The sequence below is a fragment of the Sciurus vulgaris genome (assembly GCF_902686455.1).
Source record: "Sciurus vulgaris genome assembly, chromosome: 1".
NCBI classification, from domain to species: domain Eukaryota; kingdom Metazoa; phylum Chordata; class Mammalia; order Rodentia; family Sciuridae; genus Sciurus; species Sciurus vulgaris.
In genome coordinates this window covers 53,152,910-53,179,878 of record NC_136461.1, presented here as the reverse complement: position 1 = coordinate 53,179,878, position 26,969 = coordinate 53,152,910, and the positions used below count along the sequence as shown (strand labels likewise).

Genomic DNA, 26,969 nt, shown 5'->3' with positions numbered 1-26,969 from the left:
TGAAAGAAAAACACAACGTAAGATGTATTAAGGCATACGCGTGCGTCTAAGACAAGAGAGTCTGCAGAAGGGCCAGAGTGAAGAGGAGAGAAGAGACGCCTTGGGGAGGGGCCCTTCACGGTGATGACAGAGACTGGCACTTTAGGAAAGACCTGATACAGTAAGATGGATGGAACATAAAAGAAGAGAAAAAAAATCACGATAGTGGACTACTAAGCTTTATGTCAAAGAGGTAGGCATATATACTTAATAAATACATACGACTTAACTACTTTGATGATATACTCTTTAAAAATTCCTTGTCTTTTTGTGCATCCAAAACAGACCATGTCCTTCTATCATCCCTCTTAAGGCAGCTCTGAAATATTTGATACCTTACCTCAAAATCCTTATCATGGAAATAAGATGGAAACCACTTATTTACTATAATTTCCCAATTTTCCCCTCCCCTTTTATTGTATTTTGATTATCTTGGCTCATTTTCATTGCTAACAGATCCTAAGGTCTGCCTGTGTGACCTTGGATCAGCCAGTTAATGATAGGTATAGTGTTTGAATTGATGAACTCTACATATTCTGGGTAATCTCTAAAAGGAAGTGCTATCCCATTGAAAAGAGTAAAATCCATAAATGTAATTTAAAAAATTTCCAAGTGCCATATTAAAAAATGCAAACAGTCATAGGTTAAATTAACTTTAATGATATATGTATACAATTCAAAATATCAAAAATATTACCATTTTAACATGTGATCAATATAAAAACTTAAGTGTACTTTGCACTTATCATACACATTGATTTGGCCTAGCCCCATTTCATGTGCTCAGTAGCTACATGTGGCTAGTGGGCACCATAATTGGATAGTGTAGCTATGAGGGATTATTCAAAGGAAATTTTAAAAATCTAGGCTCAAATACCTTTCTCACCAAGAAAGCTGCTGCATTGTACTGTCCCAAATTTCAGATCATTTTTACCAGCAATAGAATTTAGCTTACTGACTCAGAATAGAAAAGTCATGTCCACATTAGCTTTTCAGTCAAGCATTTCTTTTTTTTTTTTTTTTTGCGGTGCTGGGGTTTGAACCCAGGGCCTTGTGCTTGCAAGGCAAGCACTCTACCCACTGAGCTATAGCTCCAGCCCCTCAAGCATTTCTTAAAACTATGAAATATTATTATATCCTTCGTGTATATATATATATATGTATATATATATACACACAATATTATTGTATCCTTTATATATATACAATATTATTATATCCTTTATATACCCAACCATAACTTCAAAAGCCAAATTATGATAAATAAACCAACCCAACCTTCTTTCACTAATATCCAGCTCTCTCTAAATTGGTGGACTGTGTCAGAAGAGGATCACTTGGTCCAGTCTGCTTTTCTGATCTCATGTTCAGAAAGAATTTTCTAAAATGGAATTTAAAGGAGGAACCCAAACAGGAGTGCTCTAATTTGGAATCTGGAGTGGAGAGGGCTATCCTCAGTCCTCTTCCAACCTATGCCTCTCTACTCAGTCTGCCAGTTGTGTTATGATTCTTAGTTTTTAACTCTTTTGAATCCTAAGTATTTTCAACAGGGAAAAAGAAAGTACCTATTTATTGTCCTATGAGTATCCCATGTTCTACTGACACGAATGCCTCAAACGTGCTGGCACATGGCCGGATGGCAGACTAGAGGTACATGAGGCAAATCTCAGCATGGCTAACAGGAAGATAAAGATGTGCTTGACATCACTAGTCAACAGGAAATGCAGGTCAAAACCACAGTGATGTATCACCTTACTCCAGTAAGAATGGCTATCATCAAAAAGACAAAAGACAGCAAGTACTAACGAGGACATGAAAAATGGGGAACTCTTGCCCACTGCTGGTGGTAATGTCAATTAGTCCAACCATTATGAAAACACAATGGAGGTCTCCTGCAAAATTAAAAGTAGAACTACCATATACTCCTGGGTATGTATCTAAATGGAATGAAATCAGTCTGTTAAGGAGACATCTGAATTCCCATGTTAATTACAGCAGTATTCACAAGAGCCAAGATAGGCAACAACTTAAATGTCTATCAAGAGAATGAGGTCCATCTACACCAAAAAATACTGAGTAGCTATAAAAGGAATAAAATCCTGTCATGTGTGACAATAAAGATGGAACTGGAGATCATTATATTAAGTGAAATAAGCCAGACACAGAAAGACAGGTATGACATGATCTCATTCATGTGGAATCTCAAAACATTGATTCTGTAGAAGTTGAGAGCAGAGGATGGGGACAGTATACGGGATAGGGAGGGAGGAGGGGAAAAGACTGATCATTGAATGGGTACTAAGTCACAATAACATAAAAACAAGAGATTATGGTGTACTATTATACAGTAGGGTACTAATGAATACTTAATAATAATATACTGTGCTTTTTGAAAAGCTAGAAGTATTTTGATAGTTTAAGCCAAAAAGAAATGATAGATATTTGAGGAGGTAGGATGTTAATGTGATTTAAACACAATAAAATATATATAAATGTACGAAACATTGAATGGTAGCCTATTAATATGAACAACTTTTATGTTTTTATATACCAGATAAAAATAAATTTTAAAAAACATCAAGAAGGGTTTTTTAAAAACAAAAGATGGATATAAAGACACATATAGAGAAACAGATGCATAAAGAAGAATAAATTATACTAATACTAACCAAAAGAAAGTAGAGTTGCTATACTAATTTCAGACAAAGCAGACTTCAGAGTAAAGAAAAATATTAGGGAAGAATAGGATTACACAACAAAAATATCAGGGAAAAAAACAGATAAAACATCTCAGCTTTGCTACTTTTTGTGTTTATGGGAAAATCATTTATCTGTGGTAATCCCAATGTCTTCCTCTATCCCACGCCAGCTCAGGTGATGAGTGTAAAACCCTGGTATATTATCAATGTAAATTTCCTTTTGCTTTCCTTTTGCTTCCTCAATTCTTCTGCAGATAGGGGGCTGTGGGAGACACGTCAGCATGATTCCTCTGGATCCCTCTTACTGCTCCCCCAACCCCTCCACCATCTCCCTATACCTGTACTGGGTTGTACCTGTGCCTCACATTATGAACTGACTGCCTTTGGACTAATGAAATCTTTTTGCTCAGCACATGAGAAAGCTAAAAATGTGCAGGTGGGCCTCCCTGCCCAGAGTCTGCGCGAGCCCTGAGGTACAGTGTGCACTCCAGAGTCATCTAGCCTATCAGGGGAGGTTGGGACTTCAGCTGATATCAAATCTGTCTTTCCCTGTTCTGTTCCCTCACTTCCTCACTGGTTTCTGCTGACAGCTCATCCTGTATAAATTACTCACATAAAAATCCTGTCTTAGTGTCTGCTGGGCAACCTGACCCAAGGCAAGGCTTCCGATCTTCTTCACACTGCCATCCCCAGACCATCTGGCACTGCAGGTATTCAATATTTGGGGAGGAGGGAAGGGGAAGCAGTGAGAGTCAAACTGATAGTTATGGTGAGCTGCTATGAGCAGGATCAGGCAGGAGGCAGAGAAGCAAGGGCATTACCTAGAGTTGCTAGTTGCTTGAAGTGAAGGCAAGCACTAGGCTGGCCCAGCAGATCGAGCCGGTGGTACAGCAGCTTGCTGCTGGGGACAGTGTTGAGGTTCTTCAGTTGCTTGACAGGTATTTCTGGTTGAACCACCACAATACACAGAATAAAGGAAGTGTCTTGTACCTATAAAAATTAGTAAAGAATTTCTAAAACAGAAAATGAAGGTTTCCCGGAGACATGGACATTGCGTACATTACCTTCTGCTCTTTGCTGTCTATCCTCACTTGGAAGATGTGCATTAAACACTTGATGAAGGAATAAAGATATCAAGACAGGCTATCTTTAGGTAACAGAAGGTATTTCTGTTTTCCTTTCCTGTTGAGGGATCTTAACGTATGTGACAGGATATCATGGTGTTAATGGAAGGATAACAAAGAAGTCCTTTGGAAACCGTGACCCCGGCTAACCCTGTTTTGCTTGCGTAGGTTAATGGACACATGATACAGCAGGGCATAATAATACGACATTCGCTTTTACTTGGGTGGAAATGTACTAAAAAACAGTAAGTATTCTGAGAACAGACTGGTTTTCAGGCTAATTGTGAATCCTCACTTTAAGAAAAAGGATCAAGTAGCAGTCAATATAGTATCCAGTTCATTTACTCTATTTCCAGCTGACGCTCTGTACTTTCCAGACTGGAGATGGCCAACATTGCCACTTAAACTCATGGGAAGCACAGATCCCACGACACCCTACACAGCCTGCCTGACTCGATATCTCAGACCATGGCAGGCTTAGCTTAATGTACTAAGTTCAAGTGTGAAAACACTAGTACTCCCAGATGCACTCTGCTCCTAGAAGGTGTGTTTGAACCAAATGTAATGAGGAAAATGTCCAACAAAGAGTCAAAAGTTAACCAACACTGACCACAAACACAATGGTCATCCCACAAAATTGTAGTGGAACTAAACAATTTCTAATGCCTAAAATTCTATACATTTCATATTACTTGATAATGATAATAAACAATTACACCATTAATTTAGGTATTTGCTATAGTATATTTTTATTATTATTAAAAATATATTTGAGGCTGCAACCGTAGCTCAGTGGCAGAGCACTTGCTTAGCATGTATGAGACACTGGGTTCGATCCTTAGCACTGCATAGAAAAAAAACCAAATAAAATAAAGGCCTTCTGTCCATCCACAAACTATGAAAAAAATTTTAAAAAGAATATATTTTCTTCTACTTATAAGAAGATAGTTTACTATAAAACATATGCCAGCCTGCACCAGTGATAGTCTCCTACATCTTTTCACCCCTTATCTTGATTGCATCAATAGGCCAGGTTGGGGAACTGACCTGTATCATCTAGGTTTGTGAAAGTATATAGTGTTGGCACAATGATGAAATAGCCTAAAGATGCATCTTTCAGAACGTGTCTGGGTCATTAAGCAGCGCATTACTGTATAAGTCTATTGTACAGAAGATGGAAAGAGCCTATTTAAAAGATGACTTATAATTACCTGAGAGGTTGAGGACCTCCTATGTTAGAACTAAGGGACAATGCCTTATAAAGCAGCTCAAATGATTTATTTAGTGATCCAGGAGAAAATTTTAACTAGGCAGGTTAGAGTTAAGTGTAATTGAGGGTTTGTTTATGAGAATGGTTCCAGAATCTTTAAACACAGAAGCAATTTGCATCTTGCTTTAAATTGCTTTAAAGTACTGCTGGCAAAGGTATTCAATTAGATTAGCAAATTTAATCCTCTTCCTTCATCCCTCAAATTAGAAAGTGCCAGGGCATTGTGAAGTGTCATTTACTATTTCCTCTCAATCTTACATAGTCATCATTTGAGTTTTCCTGTGTTTTATGTTCCAATGAACCAAAAGACAAAAAAGCTTACCAGAATGGCTAGAATATAATGTTATAATTATGATTTCATAATTCTCTACATAGAAAAACTTAAAAGTGTACCCCTATGCTTCTAAAAGTTGTACTGAAAAATAGTCCTTAGGAAAGCACATTTTAATATAGGTCTTTCGGTCATGTTTCTTAGCTGAAAAAGAGCTGAGGAACTCTGTATGTGTGCAGAAGGGTAAGGGCTCCCTCATGACTGGGAAGTGATTCTGTCCACTTGATGGCACATGGGATCCATGTTTTTGAAGTCACCACCCCACAGAATGTGAAGTACATTCTCATCCCTTCCAATCGTCGACACTTCCTTCTGTTTACCACGACCAGGCCTCCTCATATGCTCAAAGATGGGCCAGTGTTAGCACCACATGCTAACATATCTCTCAAATTATATTTAAATAAATGCAGGAAATAATCCATCAGTAGCTGGTATATTTATGGATACTAAGCAGTTTTAGTCAATTATCTCAGCAAAAGCTAACCCTGTTGGTGGTTCTATTTGTAGAAGAATCCATTTTATTCCTTAGGACAAGATGAGTATCTCCTCTCCTCCTCCTCAAAGTAACTGGAAGACAGCTTAAAAATATTTGCCTTATTTACTGGGTAAGTGAGCCAAGCTACTTTTATCTGAATCTCATTATCTCCCTAATTTTTCACTTAAAAGTGATCTGCTTGAAAATTTTCAGTACTCTGAGAAAGCTAAACTTTTCCCTGAAATGACTGCAATGACTACATCTGTCTAAGGATGAGTTGTCAGAATTTACCAGCATCACTGAAAAAGTCTCTAATAATACTTCTCAAAATGTTTAATGCTGGTTTATTTACTATACAAAGAAGATCACACATATGTCTACATTTCCTTCTTTCTCTTATAACACCAACAATTGTTAATGCAGCTATTCCACTAGGATGTAATTGAGCTGCTTTCAGTTGGAATATGCTAGAAGTAACAATTTCCCAATTTCATATACAAGTCTATTTTTCAATTAAGAATTTTAATGGAAAGGTGGCTGGTTCATCTTTCTGATATAAAAATTAAGTAATTATCTTTAAGATTTACATAAAGATAAGAGTAGTTTCATTATTCTAAATAAATAGTTCTGAAATGAGGGTGGCCAAGAGAATTTAAAAATAGACTTTGACCTTCCTCAAATTTGTATTACCACCAGGCATGGTGGTACACACCTGTAATTCCAGCTTACTCAGGAGCTGAGGCAGGAAGATCTCAAGTTTGAGACCAAACAATAAAAATAAAAACAAAAAAGGGCTGAGGATGTGGCTTACTGGGAGAACACTTGACTAGCAAGCACAGGCCCTGGGTTGGATCCCCAGCACTTTAAGGTACTGGCTCCTCCTTCCCATTTCCTGTCATTCTTGTCCAGGACATGGGCACTCCATCAGGTGTTTTTAATCACCTGCACCTACCACGGAGTTGGATGCTCTGCAAGGGCAGAGGCCTTCACTCTATGCGATCCTAGTGTTACATTAAATGTTTCATAAGTAGTTCTTTAAAGGGATATGTAAAATGGATCCATTGTGGAGTCAACAGGCTAGATCTCAGATATGTCCATCCACAAAGAAATCTCAAGTATGACTGCACTTTAAGTTTAAGCATTAAAATTTAATGATGAAATCGAAGTTCACTCTTTTGGTAAGTTAGACGAATTAGTGCCCACAATAGCATGTTATGCTATGTAGGGGGAGGAGAGGAGAGGAGAGAACAGGTTTGTAAAGTGGGTAAAGCTGTTTTGATTCTATTTCTCTATGATCTTTGAGACCCTGTGTCTGAAAGAAGCTGGTAAGAGAAAGTCGAAAGGGTACCACGAGTTATGACTACATTGTAGGTCCTGCTTTTTCGCTTGTTAAATATGAACTAATTCAAGTTCTAATTTAAAGTTATTTTCCTTGAAGAATGTCAGAGGGCGAGAACTTCTAACTTTCACAATCTGAGTTTTTAACCGATAGAAAACCAACAGAGTATACTCTAAATTAATAGGGGATGGGGTAAGAAATTGGCCTATCTATATAATGTGACATTATATAGCCATTATAACGTGTACACACATATATATACACACACATTATATATACAAATATATGAATATATATATACATACACACATAAAAATATTCCGGAAATTAATCTAAGTGGTTACATATGGGGAATGGGAGGTCAAGGGCAGAAAGGAGGAAAGGCCATAGTTTACTTTCTACTTTATATTCATATAAATATGGTTTGATTTATTCATCATGAATAATTATTAGTTTTATAAACAAAAAAGAAAAAATAAAAAACATCTGTGGAATGTCTTCTTTCTCTGATGACTTTAAATACCAGTCAGATTATCTGACTCAAGTCCCCCAGAGTCCCCATGAAGACAAGCACTATATCCTGTAGCCTTTCAAGCAAAAGTGGCTTTCCACCACTCACCATCTTCCAGGCGTAGCTAACATTGTAGGCCTCCTTCCCGGTCTCTCTCAGCTTGTTTATGTGCCAAGACAGGGATGAGTTCACAGGGACTGCGATAATCTGGCTGCCCAGAGGGAGGCTGTGTTGCCAAACAGAATTAAATACTTGAGGCAAAAGATAAAATTAAGCACTTAATTAAAGGCAAGGAAGAAGCTGTGAGTCAATGACCACCTCCTGATTCTGAATAGCAATGAAGCTCATCACTTTTGAAAGACATAATGTGAGACTTTCAATTCTGTAAAAGCATTATGTCAACTCTGCATTAAAACATTCCTTACTCTCTACCCCTGCCCCCAATTCTAATTCTTTCCAGAGGCTAACCTGTCTCAAATCACTCAGTCATTAATTTTCAACCAATGAACACAAAGACCCATTTTTCTATAGGTTACCATCTGCCAAAATATGTATACAGTTGGAAAAACATCCAATCTGTTTTTATTTTAAGGGAAAAATGTTGTATAAGACTGTACTATCACCTTGGAATGACATTACTTTGCCAAGCTATTTTTTGGCAAATGCAGAGTAGAGCTAATCTTCAAGTTAACCTTTTATTTTGCTCTATTTTCTAGTTAGGTATAACTGAAATATTTTTTAAATGAGATAATATATACTCGTTTTACGATTATAAACGTCAACATGAACAGAGAATTTTATTTACAAGATATTACCCCCACATAATAGTTACCTAAAAGACCATTACTCTGTTATATGCAGTGGACAAAATCTTGGCTACTATTCTTATGGAAAAATTACTCAAAATACTTTTGATAACAATAAAATGATTTATGTACTTATCTTATGTACTTGTCTAAACAATCTCACTTGACCTGGATGGGTCCCATTTTTCTGAAAAAAGAAATACTGCCGCCCTCACCTTTTTCTTACCTTAGGATATTTTGCCGAACCAACTCAAATTTGGGGATATTTTCATAATGTATGATGTCAGTATGAAGGGGGGGTTCTGATAGTAAATATGGCCTAGTGAGAGACGGATGCATAAGTGTGTACCCTGAAATCAGAAAACAGAATGCACATCATTAGAACATGCTGTAGGAAGTTTCTGGTTGGAATCATAGTGCTGATCACTGATTTTAGATGTGGGCTACTCTGGGATGGTTGCCCACGACTCAACTTCTCAGTCTGTAAATCATCAGTCCAATAAAAACTGAACCTGTTTTATGTATGCTGGCATAAAACTCTTAAAACATAAAAAGAGATTGTGAACCATGGAACATTTCTCTAATTGAGAACATTATTGCTGTATGAATTATTTGGTTTTCATTTTATTAAATATTCTAATCTACCACATAAACCTAAATGCCGGTAAATCTAAAGATAACAATACAAGTGAAAACGATCTAAAGAATCACATTCTATGTGTGAGTCAATCCTCATATTCCACTTCCTGATGTTGTAAAATACTGTTACACCTCAACAGAACATAGAAATAGATGTACAATTTGTAGATTCACTCTGCCTCTTGGTGTGTTCCGCTACAAATAGGCAGTCCTAGTTACCACTTTTCTCTCAATACCATCTTTATCCTAATTAGTACCAGAATACCTACAGATTATTTTCTTTAGGTTGCTAAAGAAACCATTCCTTCCTATGATTAAATTTTAGCAAATTACCTTTGTCATCTATGAGAAAAGTATAGGAAGCCAGAGAGTCTTGGTAGTATGTCACATCCTCAAGAATGTAAGCCAGATTCACATCCACGCCTACAATTCCCAGAAGGAGGTTTCCAAAATAACATGGTTTACTCACAGTCATTATCAAACCTGTGGGTTAGACACAAAAAATCCAAAGGGTAGCAGAGAAGGCTCTGGACAAAGGCTGGAGATGTGATCCAGTGAATCATGGAGGCTAATATCAGTCATCTCAATTCTTCTTGGCAGACAGTAAAAAAAGAGAGAGTGAGAGGGAAAGAGGGTCCTGTGGCAGTTCAGATACTGTGGTTAATTTAAATGGAGGCAATTTGTATGTTTCCCACTACTTTTTTATCTAAGTCATGACATTGTTGATCAGTGCAAACCATCAGCAGGACATACGCCATTGTTTCTACCTGGAATGTGGAAATTCAGCTGAACTTGAAAGTCAGTGAACAAGGAAGCTAAAAATCCGAGTTCAGTCCAGCTGTATCCCTTCTGTATTGTCCATGTGACACTGGACATAACTCCCCTGAGTCTGATACACTTCTGTTGTAAGGACATAGTGGCAACAGCTTTACTAATTTCTGGGGGATGCTAGATCAAAAGAGATTGTGGTTAAAGGAATTCTTAAAAGGTATTAAGGTACTAAGATGGTACATGCCTATAATCCTAGCTACTTGGGAGGAGGAGGCAGGAAGAATGCAAGTTCAAGGCCAGTCTCAGCAATTTACCAGACCCTGTCTCAAAAAAATAAAAAAGTAAAGATGGTGGATGGGGAAGCTGGGGATGTAGGAACCTAGCTGTGATAGAATGCCTGTCTCTGGATTTGATCCACAATATCAAAGATAAAAACCTTAGAAAGGAATAGAATCTGCCCATACAGAACTCTGAGCAGTTGAAGGAGAAATTTAGCTTCTAAAAGAATGTACTTCCAGTCACTTAGGCTGCAAGTTCCTACATTTGTATGTAAAGGGACAGACAGTGAACGTTTCAGGCTTTGTCAGCCATATAGTCTCTGGTACACGTTCTTTTATACTTCTTCTTTAAAACACACACACACACACACACACACACACACAAAACACAACCCTTTCAAACTATACAAACCATATTTAGTTCACAAGCCATATAAAAACAAGAAGCTATTTACAGCTAATCAAGGAAATAGAAAAGCCCACAGGAAGAGATGCATAGAAGTAAAGTGTGAATGGTGGACAAAGGCCCAACTGGAGCATCTGGGCTCTCAGTCTGGCTCCATTACTGGGCTGGGAAAGTTGTGCCACCTTGATGAATAAATGTCTCATGTACCAGATGTGAAGCTAACATGAAACAATCTCTATGATCCCTAACAATGCTATAGTCCTATGGCTCTAAACAAAACTCTAAAAAGACAAAGGAGGGTTGTTTATCTCCACTTGACCTTGTGTTTTTCTGCACTTGGGAGTGCCTGCACGCCTTAGTGGCATATCATTTATCTTTCTTCTAGACACTTGGGAAAGGGATTTGGACACTCATGAAGACTACAAAGAATGGGACTCCTCACAGAGTTGCCTATGATGTCCACTTGAGATTGTTGAGTTGATGTGGTTCCAAAGATTAACTAAATGCCTCACCTAGCAAGGGGAAGCGTGTGAAAAGTCATGCACTGTTTCTTCTAAGTTAAAAATCCTTCACTGAGCAGTGCTGGGAAAGGAAACCCAGGATCTTGCACATGCTAGAAAAGTGCTCTTCCACTGAGCGACATCCCCAGCCCTGTTCTCAAACACTTGAAAATAACAGGTATTTAAGAAGATTTCAAGAATGCATTTTGCAGAAATTTTTGCTCAGGTCTCCAGGACGAATGGGTTATAAGTGGCAGGAACAGCACAGTGAACGCCAGCATGGAAAGAGAGGTCCTAAAATGCAAGCCACATTTTCCAGTACTTTTGTCTAAGATTAAAGCTATTTTCGTAGATTAGTAAAGTAGAACAGAAATACCCTGTGACTAAGATGAATGCTCATTTCAAATTTCTATTCTCCTCCGGATTTGTTTAGAACAAAGTATTAAAAAGAAACACAATCTCACTTTTCAATTATCAACTTGGACAGAAGACTCTTGATCCCTTTGTGGCAAATAAAGTATGCTAAGCTCTTGCCACACTGACAAAAATCCTGCAACACTCTTATGTTAACCTAAAGCACAGAGATTTGCTTTTTAAAAGAAATACATGTTCAGTAACTGACATTTTAATCCACAGTGGTTTTGAATTAGAGCCATGTAAACATGGGTTTCCCTAGACTGAAGTCCTCATGTCATGGACTTAGAGGATGTGTCACCCAATAATTCTAGGGACTGAAAACACAAAATGAAAAGACACACTTTGTGGGGAACTCAACAGATCTATAAACCAATGACTGAAACCCACTGTACAGGACTCATAAAACAGGACTTGAAGACTAAAATCTGGATAACAGCAGCCAACAGGTGACCAAAGGTTGACACATGATTTGGTTTAAAGCATTCAGGGTAGCTTTCTGGGCTGGAGAGTTAAATTTTAAGAAGGGTCCCACCCTTCCTGACACCACTAATTGGTAGTAGAATTCAGCTGTTTAATCCTGAGTTTTTATGGGACTGTGTTTCTACATCTGTCTTTGTTCTGTTCACACAGTATTAACTGGATTTCTTGATCTGTCCTTCTCTTATCAGATGTAATCTTGGTGAGGATGAGCTGAGTGTCTCATCCACCACTGCCCGGCACACCAAGTGGCTGCCACCTAGTAACATGGCCTAATGCAAAAGTCACTTGCATTCAGGGAAGTGTTTTTGTTATAAAAGGAAATAACCTTATCTAAGATAGGAGTTTTTATCCTAAACACATCTTTGGACCCTTCCAGAAAGAGGAAGGATAGAAAAATTAAGGTGTGATAGCAGTTGCCATATTTCTTCTTCTCCTTTTTTATTTTTGTTTTTGGTACCAGAGATTGGACCCAGGTGCACTTAACCACTGAGCTACATCTCCAGTCCTTTTTATTTTTTATTTTGAGACAAGGTCTCAGTAAGTCGCTGAGGCTGGCTTTGAACTTGTGATCTTCCTCCTCCGCCTCCCGGGTTGCTGGGATTATGGGTGTGCACCCCGACACCTGACACCATATTTCTTCTTTATAGAAAGAACATGTTTACCTGTTTCTAGAAAACACATTCTCTGTAGGCTTGTTCTCTTTTATTAATTTATTTATCTATCTATTTTGGGGGGACTAGGGATTGAACTCTTAGGTGCTTAACCACTGAGCCTTAATGCCAACCCTTTCAGTTTCTACTTTGAGACAGGGTGTCATTAAGTTGCTTAGGGTCTCCCTGAGTTGCTGAAGCTGTCCTTGAACTTGTGATCCTCCTGTCTTAGCCTTCCGAGCTGCTGGGATTACAGGCATGTGCCACGGTGTGTGGTTAGACTTTTTGCTTTTTATTTGAGTTTCCTTTGAATATCTGTATTTGTGAGAGTTCCTAGTTAACTATGCATTAAAATAAGATCTCGACTCATGATGCTGTCTGGTCAGTAATAAGTTGCTTGTTCAATCTTTGCTGTCAAGGATATAGGGAAAAGGATGCATGTGAACATGAGGAGGAAAAGAAACAGACTGCATTTCCCTGAGAATATACCATTGGATAGGCATTTTCATTGATACTGGACATATAATATTCCATTTAATTTTCATAATTGCCTTTTTTTAGATCAGGAAATTGAATCATGTGAAGGTTGAACACTTTACCCAACATCATATTATAGGCATTAGGATGACAATGATGATGATGTTAATGAAAACAACAAAGGTAAAATAGTATATTAAGAAATTAATGAAAGTGGTTATTACAATTGGATGGCATACCAATTATTGCTAGTTAATTATCATCAATAATGAACTTAATTAATCCTAAAAACTAAAAAGATTACCCCTTTTGATAGGTGACCAAATAGAGAATTAATGAGATTAAATAAGTCACCAAGGACAACTATTTAACTGGAAGAATAGAATTTGGGAGCCCATCTGTTGCCAAACCTCTATTTGTTTGACTACACCATGATGCCTTGGCTTTTAAAGCTAAATTTTAAGGACTTCTAAGGCTTTATTTACTTTTGAAGCAAAGCTATCCCTTGGTTCCAAATGACTAAATTTGAATATTGGAGAATCCTCACAAAGTCTCATCAAAAAACATGTCATTATATCTACTGAGGCTTGGGCAATAAGGAAGAAAAGGGCTGGGAATTTCTGATCTCAAACGCAGTGTCACAGAGTAGATAGCAGGGGCTACACAAGCCTGGGATCCACAGGCAGAGGTGTCCACTTCTTCCTGTTCATTTCTTTCCCCCTTCCTCTTGGGAAGTTTTCTCCAAACTCACCATCTCCCATCTCATCAGAGAAGGGGAGGCTAAAGACGGCTTCATCAATCATCCGGTTGGGAAGGTTTGTGTAGAACCTGCCAACTGTGGTCTCCAGATTGCTCAGCTGGTTCAGCACCATCATGCTGCCCTTGATCACAGGCAGGGCAGTTCGGTCCGGCACACCGTACTTCCCGGAGTTCTGTTCAGCCAGATCCCTCAGAAAAGCCAGCTCTTTCAACCCAGTCACCCCATCTGAAATCAAAGGCAAGGTAAGACCATGGAAAGCAAAAGGGTTATATCCACATAGCTCTTAACGCTCAGACCCAATATGGACATGGATAAGGTCTTGCAAAGTCCAAGGGGTCTTTTCAGACACAATATGGACTCAGGAAACAAATATCAGTTCCTGCTGTGGAAAAAGGTCTGAGACATAGTCTTCCCTTAAGTAGTCAAGAGGGCAAAGGGATTCTTCAAAAAGCAGTGATGAAAAACATGTGAGTAAATAAAGGAACCCTCTTCAACAAGGATGTGTTCTCCCCAAAAAGCTTAATTATAAGATTTCGATTCCTTTGCTGCATTTACTATATGAAAGCAAAAGTAATGGTTAACAAGTCTGTATTTAATTTAAAGTAGGAGATGAAATTGTAAGAGTTTTAAAGAAGTTTACCATTTCATTCCTTACTTTGCCCATAAAACCACTTGCCAAAATCTCATGAAACTAAATGAAAGAATTATGGATTGCATTTAGTGATGCCTCCAAACCCTGTTTCCTTAAGCTCATTTTAATTACAAATGTTTTCATGCTTGATATTGTTAGGATAATACTGAATTTGATTTATTTAATGTATACTTTTTATATTTAGAGGGTTTTGAAAACTTTGTAAAAAGATTTAGGCATACTGGGATGTATTGTTCTACAACATCTGTAATCTATAGCAGAAAAATAAATTTAATAAACCATGTTTTTTAGTTTGCTATTGTTGGAACACAGTCAAAAGGATTAGTAACTGATCGCATATGGGTGCCATTGTCAACAAATTCACATGATCTCTGTCACAACTGAGACCCTACCATTGCATTTTGAAAAGGTTTTGCCTCATATTCTTGAAGATTTTAATAGCAAACCATGAATCATTCAGTCATTAAAAAGAATCTGAAGCTTCCATGGTTTACCTACCATATGCGTCTTCATCATTTCTACATAGGTAATATATACTCTTCTATCATTAGAAGTCTATTCCTCAAGCAGTGGCAGAATCTAATGGCTATGTTTTTTTTTTTTTTTTTTTTTTTTTTTTGGTAAAAATGGTATTTAGATAAACCTGAATTTTACCCCACTCATACCATGCTAAAGGAAAGAAAAAAATACCTGGGACATATTAAGTCAGAATCAGCTCATTGTTTCCTTTGCTTGGTATGAATTGAGATTGAGAGGCCAGGGGTATGCTCCAGAGTAAATGACAACACAAAAGCCGTGACTGACCTCTGCCTGACCTTACACCCTCGAGAAGCCTGTGGAGGTGAAGTGATGAAAGGAGACAAATCAGGCAGTAAATACTTTTCCTTTGTTTGCATGTCTTGTTTGGCTCACTCAAAATGTAAAAACTGACAAGAATATCTAGGCAAAGCAGCGCAGTGTGGGGTGGAAGGTTATCAGGTGTTATGTATTTCATGAAATTTAGGGGTGGTAGCAGGTAGTGTCTATAGGGTGGCAGACTGGAAAGTATGCTGCTAACATGTTCGTGCTAGAAACTACATTCCCTAGGTTCTCTATACTACATGCTTCCTAGTTAACAACACCAGAAGCCAGTGTTTTGAGTTTAGGGAGGTGAACAGAGGGAGTAGAATGTTCCAGTTTGTCCTATTCTTCTGTTGGCTTGCTCAACAACGCTACATGTTCAGGATATTTCACTGAGAACACACAAGGACCAGCAGCCACGAAAAGCCAATGACTTTCCAGAAGCTTCTATACCAGGTCTCCTAAGTGGTCCTCAGAGTTCCTAATATTAGACTTTCCTGCAAGCTCTGATTTGGTGAGTATACTCACCAAAACTCAGTTTCCCTTTCTGGACCTTTACTTTTCCAGTTTCTCCTATATTTATGTACATCTAATTCCAATAATAACTTTTATTCCAAAATTCTCAGAGTGGTTCCGCTTGCCTATCTGAACCACACCTGATCTAGTAAGGGAATATGCCCACCCTAGTGAACAACCCTCAGAAATGGCATGCTGAGAAAGAGGGAAGAAAGGGAGACAACTGGTGGGTATGTGTTTGACGTAATGAAAAGGAGAAGGAGAGGAGATGAGGATGGGGTGGATGGAAGTAAATGGAGGTTTGAAAGTATGGAACCATCAGGGGCACCACAGAAGTACAGGAGCAACAGGTACCCAGAGATGACACTGAGGGTTATGTGTCCAGGCAAAAAGAGGGACCTGCATCTACTCAACTGTGCTTAGTCCTGTGCCAAGTTCTCAGAATACAGAGGAAAAAAAGAGACACAGTTCATGCCTGCAAAGCTCACATACTTGGGGAAAGTGGAGGGACAGGGAAGGGGACACTGTGTGAGCACCTCACTCATCACAGTGGGGGACATGCTCATGAGTAGGAAGAACAGCACTTGGGGAAACCATGCTGAACAGGGAGTTGACCCTGGAGAGCAGTGATGTCGTCCACCTCTAGCTGTGCTGTCAGACAGGAAACCACATCCGCCTCCATTCACTCCTTCAGCTGGCTTCTTATTTACCAGGTTCTATGTTAACAACTTTGAACACATATCACATTAGGTTTATTTTTTATTACAATGATCCTACAGATATTGAAGCTGGACAGAGTGTTCCCTCAGGCACGGCCATAAAACACCAGGAGAAAAATCATTCTGGTGGAAACAGATCCCTAGGCCTTTCCTTAAGAGGCTCTGAATAAGAATCTGGGGGCAGGGATGGAGAATTTACACTCTTAAGGCATTGCCCAGAGAATCCTTAACATATTAAAATTGAGAACCATGGTTCTCTAAAGCAGAACCTCCCAGGGAAGAATATGGGAAAGACTGAATGATCAAGATGTGGCCTCGAGAGAAGATGGCTACTATGGGCACCAAGGACAAGGACCTGAGAGGAAAGGTGCCGTGAAAGAAAAATGACCTATGAATGGGCAGATAGGGACAGGTCGTGGTGCAGAGGCAGGAAATCGAGTAGTACGTGGCCTGGGGACAGCTGGATAGCAGAGGGAGAACATGAAATATTTCCTCAAATTTGTCCATCTACTAAGTTCTTTTGAAATACTGTCATTTACGGTAACACAATCATTTTAATGAGTACCAAGAAGTGCCAGGTACTGTCCCAAGTGTTTGCCCTACACCACGGCTAATACAGCCCCACAAAGTAGGTTGCTCTTATCTCCATGTGACAGCCACGGATGCTGAGGTGAGAAAGAGGCCAAAGAGGCTTCAGGAGGAGATTCCACAGGAAAAGGTGCTATTCACAGCCTCGGTGACACGGCAGAATCTAGGCCAGTGCTTTGGCTTCCCACAGTCGAAACCAATGAGATAAGTTAATGACCTCCACATAGCATCAAAACCTTGGATAACCTAGACTTTGAAGGAGAAGTGAAGAAAGGGAGCTGGACAAAATCCTCTGAAGACCAGGAGAGTGTTGGTTTAGGAATGAGCAGTCGGCCGGACAAAGAGATGAAGGGAAAGGGGCACCCCGAGCTGCCCAGAACACCAGCATTAGGTAGAGGAGAGCTGCTGGGCCTCCTCTGATAGCCTTCATCAAAGCACAGTCGTGATTCTCTCTCCTTTTTCAAAAAAAAAAAAAAAAAAAAAGCATTCACTTAGAGGAACTTTCATCTGAAAGAAAAATCTCGAATCACTGCCTACCGTTCATGAGGGCATAGGTGAGAATCATTACGGAGTTGTTCAGAAAGCTATTTTCTTCATTGATGACACGAAGGGTTGCCTTTTTATCTTCTTCGGAAGAATCCTTTGATGTAATGCCAGCTGACAGGTAAATGACGACCAAGTCCGTATCTAAACAAAAACATACAAACTGCTGTCACGTTTGGGCTCTGGCTGGAGGCAGCTGTGCAGCTTCCTTCTCGTTTCTCCTGGACTTCCCCATCCCGAGAACCTGCAGGCCCCGGTTCCCACTACTTCCTGAGGGGTGGGTGGCTTTCATCTCCTCACCCCCACCTCTCTTCCATCTTGTCCTCTCTGGACAGTGCAGCCTCATGTATCCAGCATCACACAAAGATGCTCCTGATACATTTATCAAATAAAAGGAGGTGATTTCCTTTACACACCCTTGGCTATGGTAATTTAAGCCAGCCCAGGTGGAGAACTCTCCTGCTTTCTGAAACAGAGGATTCCAAACATGATTTATTCTTTTCTCAGTGATAAAGGATCATCACCATGCACTGATAAGCGGATGAGGACATATAATGGGGGGTAGGAGGGGTTAGCATTAGGGTTAGGGTTAGGTTTAGGGTTAGGGATAAGGAGGATGGTAAGAATGGAGGAAGGAAGGACTGTGTAGAGGGAACAGAGGGGTGGGAGGGGTGGGGGGAAGGGGAAAAAATAACAGAATGAATCAAGCAACATTGCTCTATGTAAATTTATGATTTTTAATTAAAAAAAAAAAAAGGATCATCACCATGAACCACACTTTTTAGGGATTAGGCTTTAAGATGAGGTTCTTCCAGAGGTTTTTTAGGGATACAAGGTTATTTGCCCCAGGTACGAGTTTATTTTGAAAACTCATCGTGATGCAGTGGAACAGTAAAAGCATAGACACAGGAGCCACATGCTCAGAATCCAGCTCCACTGCTTAAGTGCTATGCTGGGGTCATTTGACAAATGTCTGAATATCTCTATCAGACATTTCCTTATCTAAGGGGTAATGGCACCACGACTTCATAGGGTGGCTGAGAACTAGTTGGTTAATCTAAGATTTCATCTCACCCCAGTCAGAATGGTAATTATCAAGAATACAAACAATAGTAAGTGTTGGCGAGGATGTGGGGGGAAAGGTACACTCATACATTACTGGTGGGAGTGCAAATTGGTGGAACCACTCTGGAAAGCAGTGTGGAGATTCCTCAGAAAACTTGGAATGGACCCACCGTTTGACCCAGCTATCCCACTCCTTGGTTTATACCCAAAGATCAGTATACTACAATGATTCAGCCATATCACTGTTTATAGAAGCTCAATTCACAATAGCTAAACTATGAAACCAACATAGCTGCCCTTCAAGAGTTAAATGGATAAAAAAAAAGTGGTGTGTGTATATGTGTGTATCTATGTATATATGATTACTCAGCCTTAAAGAATGAAATTATGGCATTTGCCAGTAAATGGATGGAACTGGAGACTGTCATGCTTAAATGGAATAAGCCAGTTACAAAAAACCAAAGGCCAAATGTTTTTACTGATATGTGGATGCTAATTCACAATAAGGGGGGTGGGGCTAGGTATTTTGAACTAGAAAGAGGGGAGTAAAGGGAGGGGAGGGTGTGCAGGAGTAGGAAGGATAGTAGAGTGAATCAGACATTATTACCCAATGTACATATATAACTATATGACCAATTGTATTCTGCATCATGTACAACCAGAAGAATGAGAAATCGTACTCCATTATACATGATATATCAAAGTGCATTTTAAAACAAGTAAAATTTTTTTTAAAAAAGTATAAGCAAAAGGGTGGTAGCACAAGAAGATAAGAGAGGAAGAAATTGCTACTACACCACCACCACACACACACCCCTTCTGTTAATCTGAAGAAGCTCCTGTGATGTAAGATTAAAATTACTCTCCAAATGGACTAACGGATGGAGTAACTGAGAAGTGGTTCTGGTTAAGTAAGAAGTACTTGCATCAGCTAGATGACTCAAAGATGAAGGTGATAAACTTCTTACCACCACAGAAGCACAGGTGGAGACTGAACAATCACTGTTATAAAAGCAGGGAAGTAAAAACTTGATTTTTATATTTCTTTCTAATCTTAGGTTCTTTGTGATATTTTAGGACATCCTGCATAGATACTTATCCTTTTAGTGGGAACTAAATATTTGTATGTTATATACTTATTTATTTGGGTTCCTATCAATGTAATTTCTTAGAATTGCTTTGTTTTATAGTAATGGTGGCAGACAACCTCCAAGTTGGTCCATCAATAGGCCCACCTCTCATAGCCATGTCCTTGGGTGGTTGCCCCCTTCTGAGTATAGACTAAATTTAGTAACTTGCTTGTGGTGAGCAGAATGCATCAGCAGTAATAGGATGTCAAGACAGGTTAGGTTATAAAAAGACCGCAGCTCCCGCTGTGGGAATTTTCTCACTCTGAGGGAAGCCAGCTGGTGTGTTGAGAATTGTCCTATGGAGAAACAAGCAATGAGGCCCTCAGAACTCAAAACCCTCCAAATAACAATGTAACTTTGGAAGCAGATCCTCCTCCCGTTGAACTCTGAGGTGACAACAGTTTGACTGAAACCTTCTGAGACACCTCAAATCAGAGGCACCCAACTATGCTGTGCCCAGATTCCTGACATTTAGAAACTATGAGACAATACATATTTATAGTTTCAAGCCATGAGTATTGAGGTAACTCATTACACAACAAATACAGTTACCCTTAAAATTATCCTAACAGTGAAGACATAACACTAGAATTTCTTTTAGTATGAAAATTTCCATTTTAGGTTTCAAAGTATTCATGGTTATGCAGAATTGAAGTGTTAATTTGTAGTATCAATGTTGTGAACAATTAAAGTGAGTTTAATAAAATGTGACTCAAAGAAATAAATGAAAAGTTTATTTATATACTACCAACACTTCATATATAAGCAAGTCTTAAAGTCAATTTTGATGCTTAAATACTTCTGTAATAAACATTAACTGCAAATGTAAATCCCACTATGTGGTCTTCAGACATTAGGAAAGTGAATACTGATGCAAATCTGTGTGTGCGTGTGTATGTATGTGTGTGTGTGTGTGTGTGTGTGTGTGTGTGTGTGTGTGTGTCTATCTGTCTGTCTGCATATATCCTTAAGTTTTAGGAAAATTCTTATCTTAAATTAGATGTTGATATTTTTTTTCAGGGTTGTAAATACATTCCTGTAAATTATTTTATTAGGATCCTAAAAATTTTAAGCTCCAGAATAAAAACACAAACAAATGAATAAAAGAATGAAAAACCAGTCTGTTCCTCCGGGGACAGGGAGGTGAGGATATGGTTACACCACAGGGCTGACACATAGCATGAGACAGTTCCTGGTTACACTTGAACTGACCTAAAAGAGAACACTCTGGGTATCTTACTTAGGTTTATGATTCTAGATAGAATTCACTGTCACCCAGAGCTGGTTTTATGGCATGGGCCATGACCAGAAAGCCAGAAGGCCTGAACCTCAGTCTGTTTAGCAGCCAGGCACATTTTCCTTCCTTCTCAACAAGAAGGCATAAATTCTTCTTTAAGTATCCTCACTGGTTCTTCCCAAACCCTGACTCCATTCCTACCCTATTTTCAAGCAAAACTGAGTTATTTTTCCATTCTTAGTTATCAGATTTGTCAACTCTGACTTTTTTATTCGTCAAGGTATTTTCCCCTAAGCCACTCACTTAGAGGAATTTAAAACTTGCAAATAGTAATGTTAGGGATGGTTATTATTGAAACTTGGAGCCGAGCAAAGACACAGCATGTAAATTGAAAAGAATGTAGCAGATTCTTCATGTGAAGAGTCTCTAAGTCACCATCATGTTTTGGAGTCAATATCAAAGTAGAAAAGCAATTCAAATTTGAGCTCTGCCCATATAATTTGATTCCTACTCCTAATCATCTTACTCATTTTGCTATAAAATGATCCTCCAATCAATCACTCTCCAAACTCAGAATAAGCAACCTAAAAGGGTTATTGGTACCAGTAATGGAACTATGATGGGACTGAAAAAGAGCCAGCTTTGGATAAAAGTTTTGGATTTGTGGGTCAGTACAATGCAAATTAATGAAAAGTTACAGTGGTTTATGACACATAGCTTCTGTTTACATGACTGCTAACACGGGACAGACGCTTCACTTCCATGCATGGGCTAATCCTTACAATAATCATCAAGGGTAGGTCTTACTCATTTAAATAACCTTGCCCCATGGCATATGAAGCAGCACCTGATACACAGTAAATGCTAAATAATCACCTGTGGAGTGAACAGAAGTAGCAATGTAGAGTATAAACTCCTCAGAGTAGTATCCAGATCCTTTGCTTGCTGTTGCCAAGGTTATAGTGGTCCTTGGCCATTTTGGGGCTGGAGGTCAACTTAGGACCTCTGAGGAATCTGCTTTAGCTTGGCTGGAGTGAGAAGTCTTGTAGGAAATGGAATATCATAATAACCACAGCTAACATTATTGAATACTTATGATGGAAACCTAGAACTTACTGTCACCACCAGTTTATAGATGAGACTGGAGAAGTTAACGAATTTACTCTAGTTCATAAGGATATAAAAGTTTCAGAACCCCCAAATACATACTAAATCACTAGGCTATACTGCTTGAGAGCACCCTAAAACCACTCCTAGATGAAGAGGACAATGCAAATCCCTAAAGTATTTCTTTATACAAACTAATTTGTGTTCTTTGTTTCTCTGAACTGCCAATAGAAGCTGCCAAGTGGAGACTGGTGATCTAAACCTTAAAAATGCCTTGGCCTCAAGAAGGCTTTTCTGAGGGTTGTGAAACCCAGGCCATCAAAATTTGTTCAAGTCTTTGATGATTAGTCTTCCCGCCATGGTTTTGTTTGCCAATGTTAAGAAAAGAAAAACAAACCCAAAAAATCCCAGAGGAGAAATCTTCCCATCAAACAAGCTTCTGCTGATGTCCAGAGCAGGAAGGCATATGAGAAGAGGTTTAATGGGGTCTCTATTTGTGGTTTTTAAAGCTGGAATGAATGTCAACATTTTTTGAAAATCAAGAAATTTCACATTAAAAATCTGCATTTCTGGCTTCTTTTGAATCAGAAGATTCAAAAGCCCTGGGCAGCCATTTCTGTGTGGCTAAAATAGGCTGGCTACAAAGCACCTGCGCCGCGGTGGAACATGTACCCTCTAGCTTACCACGTTCTCCAGCTGATCCTCACACCATATCCCTGCCTTGCTGGTCCCACATTTGCTGCCTAGCCACTGTGGGCATCTGGGTTTGCAACTGAGAGCCTAATATTTCTCTCCATTATTGGAAAGTGTAACAATCAAAACTGGACTTAAATTCTAACGATGGTTAGAAAACTGAAGAATTAAGTAGAAAGAACACTTCTGGGCAGGAACACTGACAGGTTTGTGGCCCTGACCAACTAGCCATCAGCCCTACTGAACTAGGATAACACTCAGCTATCATGTAATATGGGCCTGTGGATAGCTGGTGTTTGTCAATGCTGACAGGAGCAATTCTAAGATGATCCAAAGAATCCAGAGCAATGTGTCATCCTTTTCTCTTGGCATAAACTATAATTTGCTTCTAACTAATAGAATGTGGCCAATGTGATAGGACATCACTCCTGTGTTCATGCTACATCTGACTGAGATGGATGAATCTCAGGATGAGATGTAATTAAGGCCCCTGGTAAGAGAGTGGCTCTGGTCTAATCAGATGAACCCCTTAGAAGAGTTCCACGTCTTCCCTCAAGATAGGAACTTGAAGCAGAAGGGATGTTCCCCCCAGTGACCTTGAAAAAGCAAACCAACCATGAATTTTATAGTGGCAAGGAAACAAATTCTGCCAACAAATATGCAAGCTCAGAAGAGGACTCAGAACCTCAGCTGAGACCATATCCCCTGACTGACACCTAGTCTGTAGCCTTGTGAAGCCCTAAATAGCGGACCCAGCTAAGATGTGCCTGGATGCCTGATCTATGGAAACTGTGAGATTATAAATGCATATTGTTTTAAACTGCTAATTTTTTGGTAATTTTTTACAAAGAAAGACATAGACATTATTGCACGTAGCATCATCATTTGTAACAATTACGGTAGCTTCCTTCTTTCAAGGGCCCATTACGTGCCAGACACGATGCTTTGCACTTATCAGTACTGTCTTAGTTTAAACACAGACATATGGAAGAGCTTGAAAATGTATTCTTTAAATTTATCTCAATTGGATACATTAATGTTTTCAAGAAAAGAAAAAAGCTACAAACAGATTTTCGAATATAAAAGGGAAAATGAAACAGATTCCTTTCAGTAGTTTCAAAGCATGAGTCCCATTTCAAATATTCTTTCCTTTACATTAGCATGCACCCTGATTCCAGATTTTCTTTAATACATGAAAATTAAATTAGAGTGCCTTTGTACATTTGAAGGGCCATGCTCATCTAAATGACAGCTGGTTAGAAGAAGGAAGGATCAAGGCAAGAATTCCAGCAGCCTCCTTCAAGTGCACATGCGCACAAGCAGGCATCGACCCCCAGGTCCACAGGCAGGCAGAGCTGCCAATTAACACTGCAAAGGATGTGGATATTCCCTTAGGAAATAAGTGCGGATATGTTCTTAATAAAGGCGCAGGGAAAGGAGACCCTGGGAGTCAAGAAATCATGCAGACTGACCACCTTTGGACAGAAAGAATGAGAAAATCTAGCAAGATCTTAGTATTAAATGACCATGAAGACAATATGTGAAAATTTTATCCCAAATTCATTAAAAAAAAAAAAAAATCTCTCTTAACATAGTTCTGAGCTCCATAGTCTGATTGCTTCCTATATTATGTTTATAAATTCTTGAAATGCACTTACTGGCTTGGAACTTTGTGTTATTGTTCGTGCTTCGAATTAGCTGGAATGCCTTCTGAAACCCCGAAGCGTGCTGTGTAGGACTGTCTGAAGACTTGACACTGCTGACGAAGGTGGACATTTTCCTTTTTGTCTCACTGGTGGCTGGAGACAGGAAGGTCTTGTAGCACTGATCTAGTGAGCAAGTCCTGACAGTGTCTGCCACAGTTAATACAGAAATCTGGAGGAAAGGGAGAAAAACAAAACACAATAAGACTTGTTATCCCACCATTTAAAGGTTTTTTTAAAACTTAGAGATAGGTGTGGGTGGGTCTTGCTCTGTTGCCCAGTCTGGCCCCAGGCTCCTGTGCTCGGGCAATCCTCCCATCCCCACAGCGGGAGCTGTAGGTGTGTTCCACTGTGCTGGCCAGGATTTTTAAGAAACAGAAAAACCCAATCAGGGAGAAGTACTACAGGGCAGCTTCTGAATTTAAAAATAAATGCCTGTAGGCACCAGTCTGTCAAATTTGAAAAGGATTAGTAAAAGGTGAGGGTACCCTAGAGTTTGGTTTTGATCCTCAAAAGAGGTAGCAGTGCAGTGTTCACATACAACATTAAAAAACAACAAAAAGCCATATTCATACAAAGAATAACCTTAGCAAGAACTAGCTATCTTGATTTATAAATTGGAGGTAAGGCTGGGGTCTAGGGGCACAGGGTATGTGCTCTAATCAACTGGGTTAATGAGTAAAACCCTTGGAGATGGAAATCAGAATGATGAAGCAGAAAATATCCAAAGGCAATAGATTATCATTAGCTGAGGTGTGCTCTGAGATTAGTAAACCTCTAGGAGCCTTCCCTTCTCCCTCACTTCCTTAATCTTGAGATAAAGTCCAGTCATCCAATAGTACTCATGTCCCCCCACCCTCTTCTCCACAGCATAACTTTGTGAAAGTTCTGGCTCATCACAAACATTTAGGAGCCATCAGGGAAGTGAGACTCTGCTTAACGGTAGTATCAGTTATAAGGGAGGTTTTTCAGATTGGCAGTAGCTTTCACAAACACTAAAATAAAAATTAAATCACTCTCTTTTCCCACAATCATTTTAAAAAGATGGATTAATAAAACGCACAAGCTTAATGGTGCTTAACGATGGAGACATGTTCTGAGAGATGCATCAACAGGATATTTTGCCCTTGTGTGAATATTGCACACTCTGTTACACTCTAACCATGCTCTAAGTAAGCAGTGCAATCTATACACAAACCTAGATCTATTACCTCCTACACACTGAGGCTATATAATCTCATGGAACCATTGGTGTATTTGTGGTCCATTACTGACTTACAGTGTTGCTATGTGGCACATAACTGTATTTCATAAAACAATAAAATAATTTTAAAAAGAACTTCAAGGAAGACCCCATGCCATTGGGACCAGTAGGACAATGTCACCTTATCATGTTCGTCGATGGCACTGAGGATGACCTGAGCAGCGTCCTTGGCGATCTGAAGCTGGGTGTCAGTGACTGAGGCCCCATGGTCCAGGATCACAACGATGTGCTTGGACTGTGGCCGTACGGTAGAGACGTAGATGGGTCTAGAGGGAAGAGAAGCTCTCTGGGATCAGTTCTGATACAGATGAAAGGCCTCAACCTAACACAATTGTGGACACTACAGATGTGTGGGCAAGTGGTATCCATGTGTTCTTCTGGTTTACAAGGATGGAGAAATCAGCATGGAAGGAGAAACTAAATTGGTGCATTGAAAATACCACCTCAAGACAACATTTTGAGTCTGTAGAACTGGAATTGGAATTTATGATTTTAATGATGAAGGGAGTTTTTAGGAAGCAAATCCTCTGGGAAGTTGGTTCTTTCAGCACACTTAAAAATCACCTCTTATTTCTAAAGCATGGCAATGCCATTCTGCTGCGAAGAAATGAACTGGTGGATCCTTGGACTATAGAAACTAGCCAGAGAGAGAAAAGGTCTACCTGTCAGTTCTCGACTCTTCGCAGAGGTGGACAGAATGCAAGACAGTGAGACAGCCCATAATCTGTGGATGTGCTAGGCAACTCTGAATGGCAGGTTTGGTTTCTCTGCTCCCATATAAACACTTGTATGATTTGGATGTGAGGTGTCCCCCAAAAACTCACACGTGAGACCATGCAAGAAGGTTCAGAGGAGAAATGATTGGGCTGTGAGAATCTTAACCCAATCAGTGAATTAATCCCCTGATAGGGATTAACTGAGTGGTAACTGAAGGGGTAGG

The 26,969-nt window shown here is 39.3% G+C and overlaps 1 protein-coding gene across 1 annotated transcript in view; it reads right to left on the bottom strand.

The window, feature by feature from the left end:
- CACHD1 (cache domain containing 1) overlaps positions 1–26,969 on the bottom strand; it is a 211,225-nt gene that overhangs the window by 30,318 nt on the left and 153,938 nt on the right. The window contains 8 exon segments of the mRNA XM_079136579.1: positions 3,560–3,728; positions 7,897–8,014; positions 8,821–8,944; positions 9,567–9,716; positions 13,964–14,197; positions 17,825–17,974; positions 24,721–24,937; positions 26,151–26,295. Of these exon segments, the coding sequence (XP_078992705.1) occupies positions 3,560–3,728; positions 7,897–8,014; positions 8,821–8,944; positions 9,567–9,716; positions 13,964–14,197; positions 17,825–17,974; positions 24,721–24,937; positions 26,151–26,295 (1,307 nt within the window).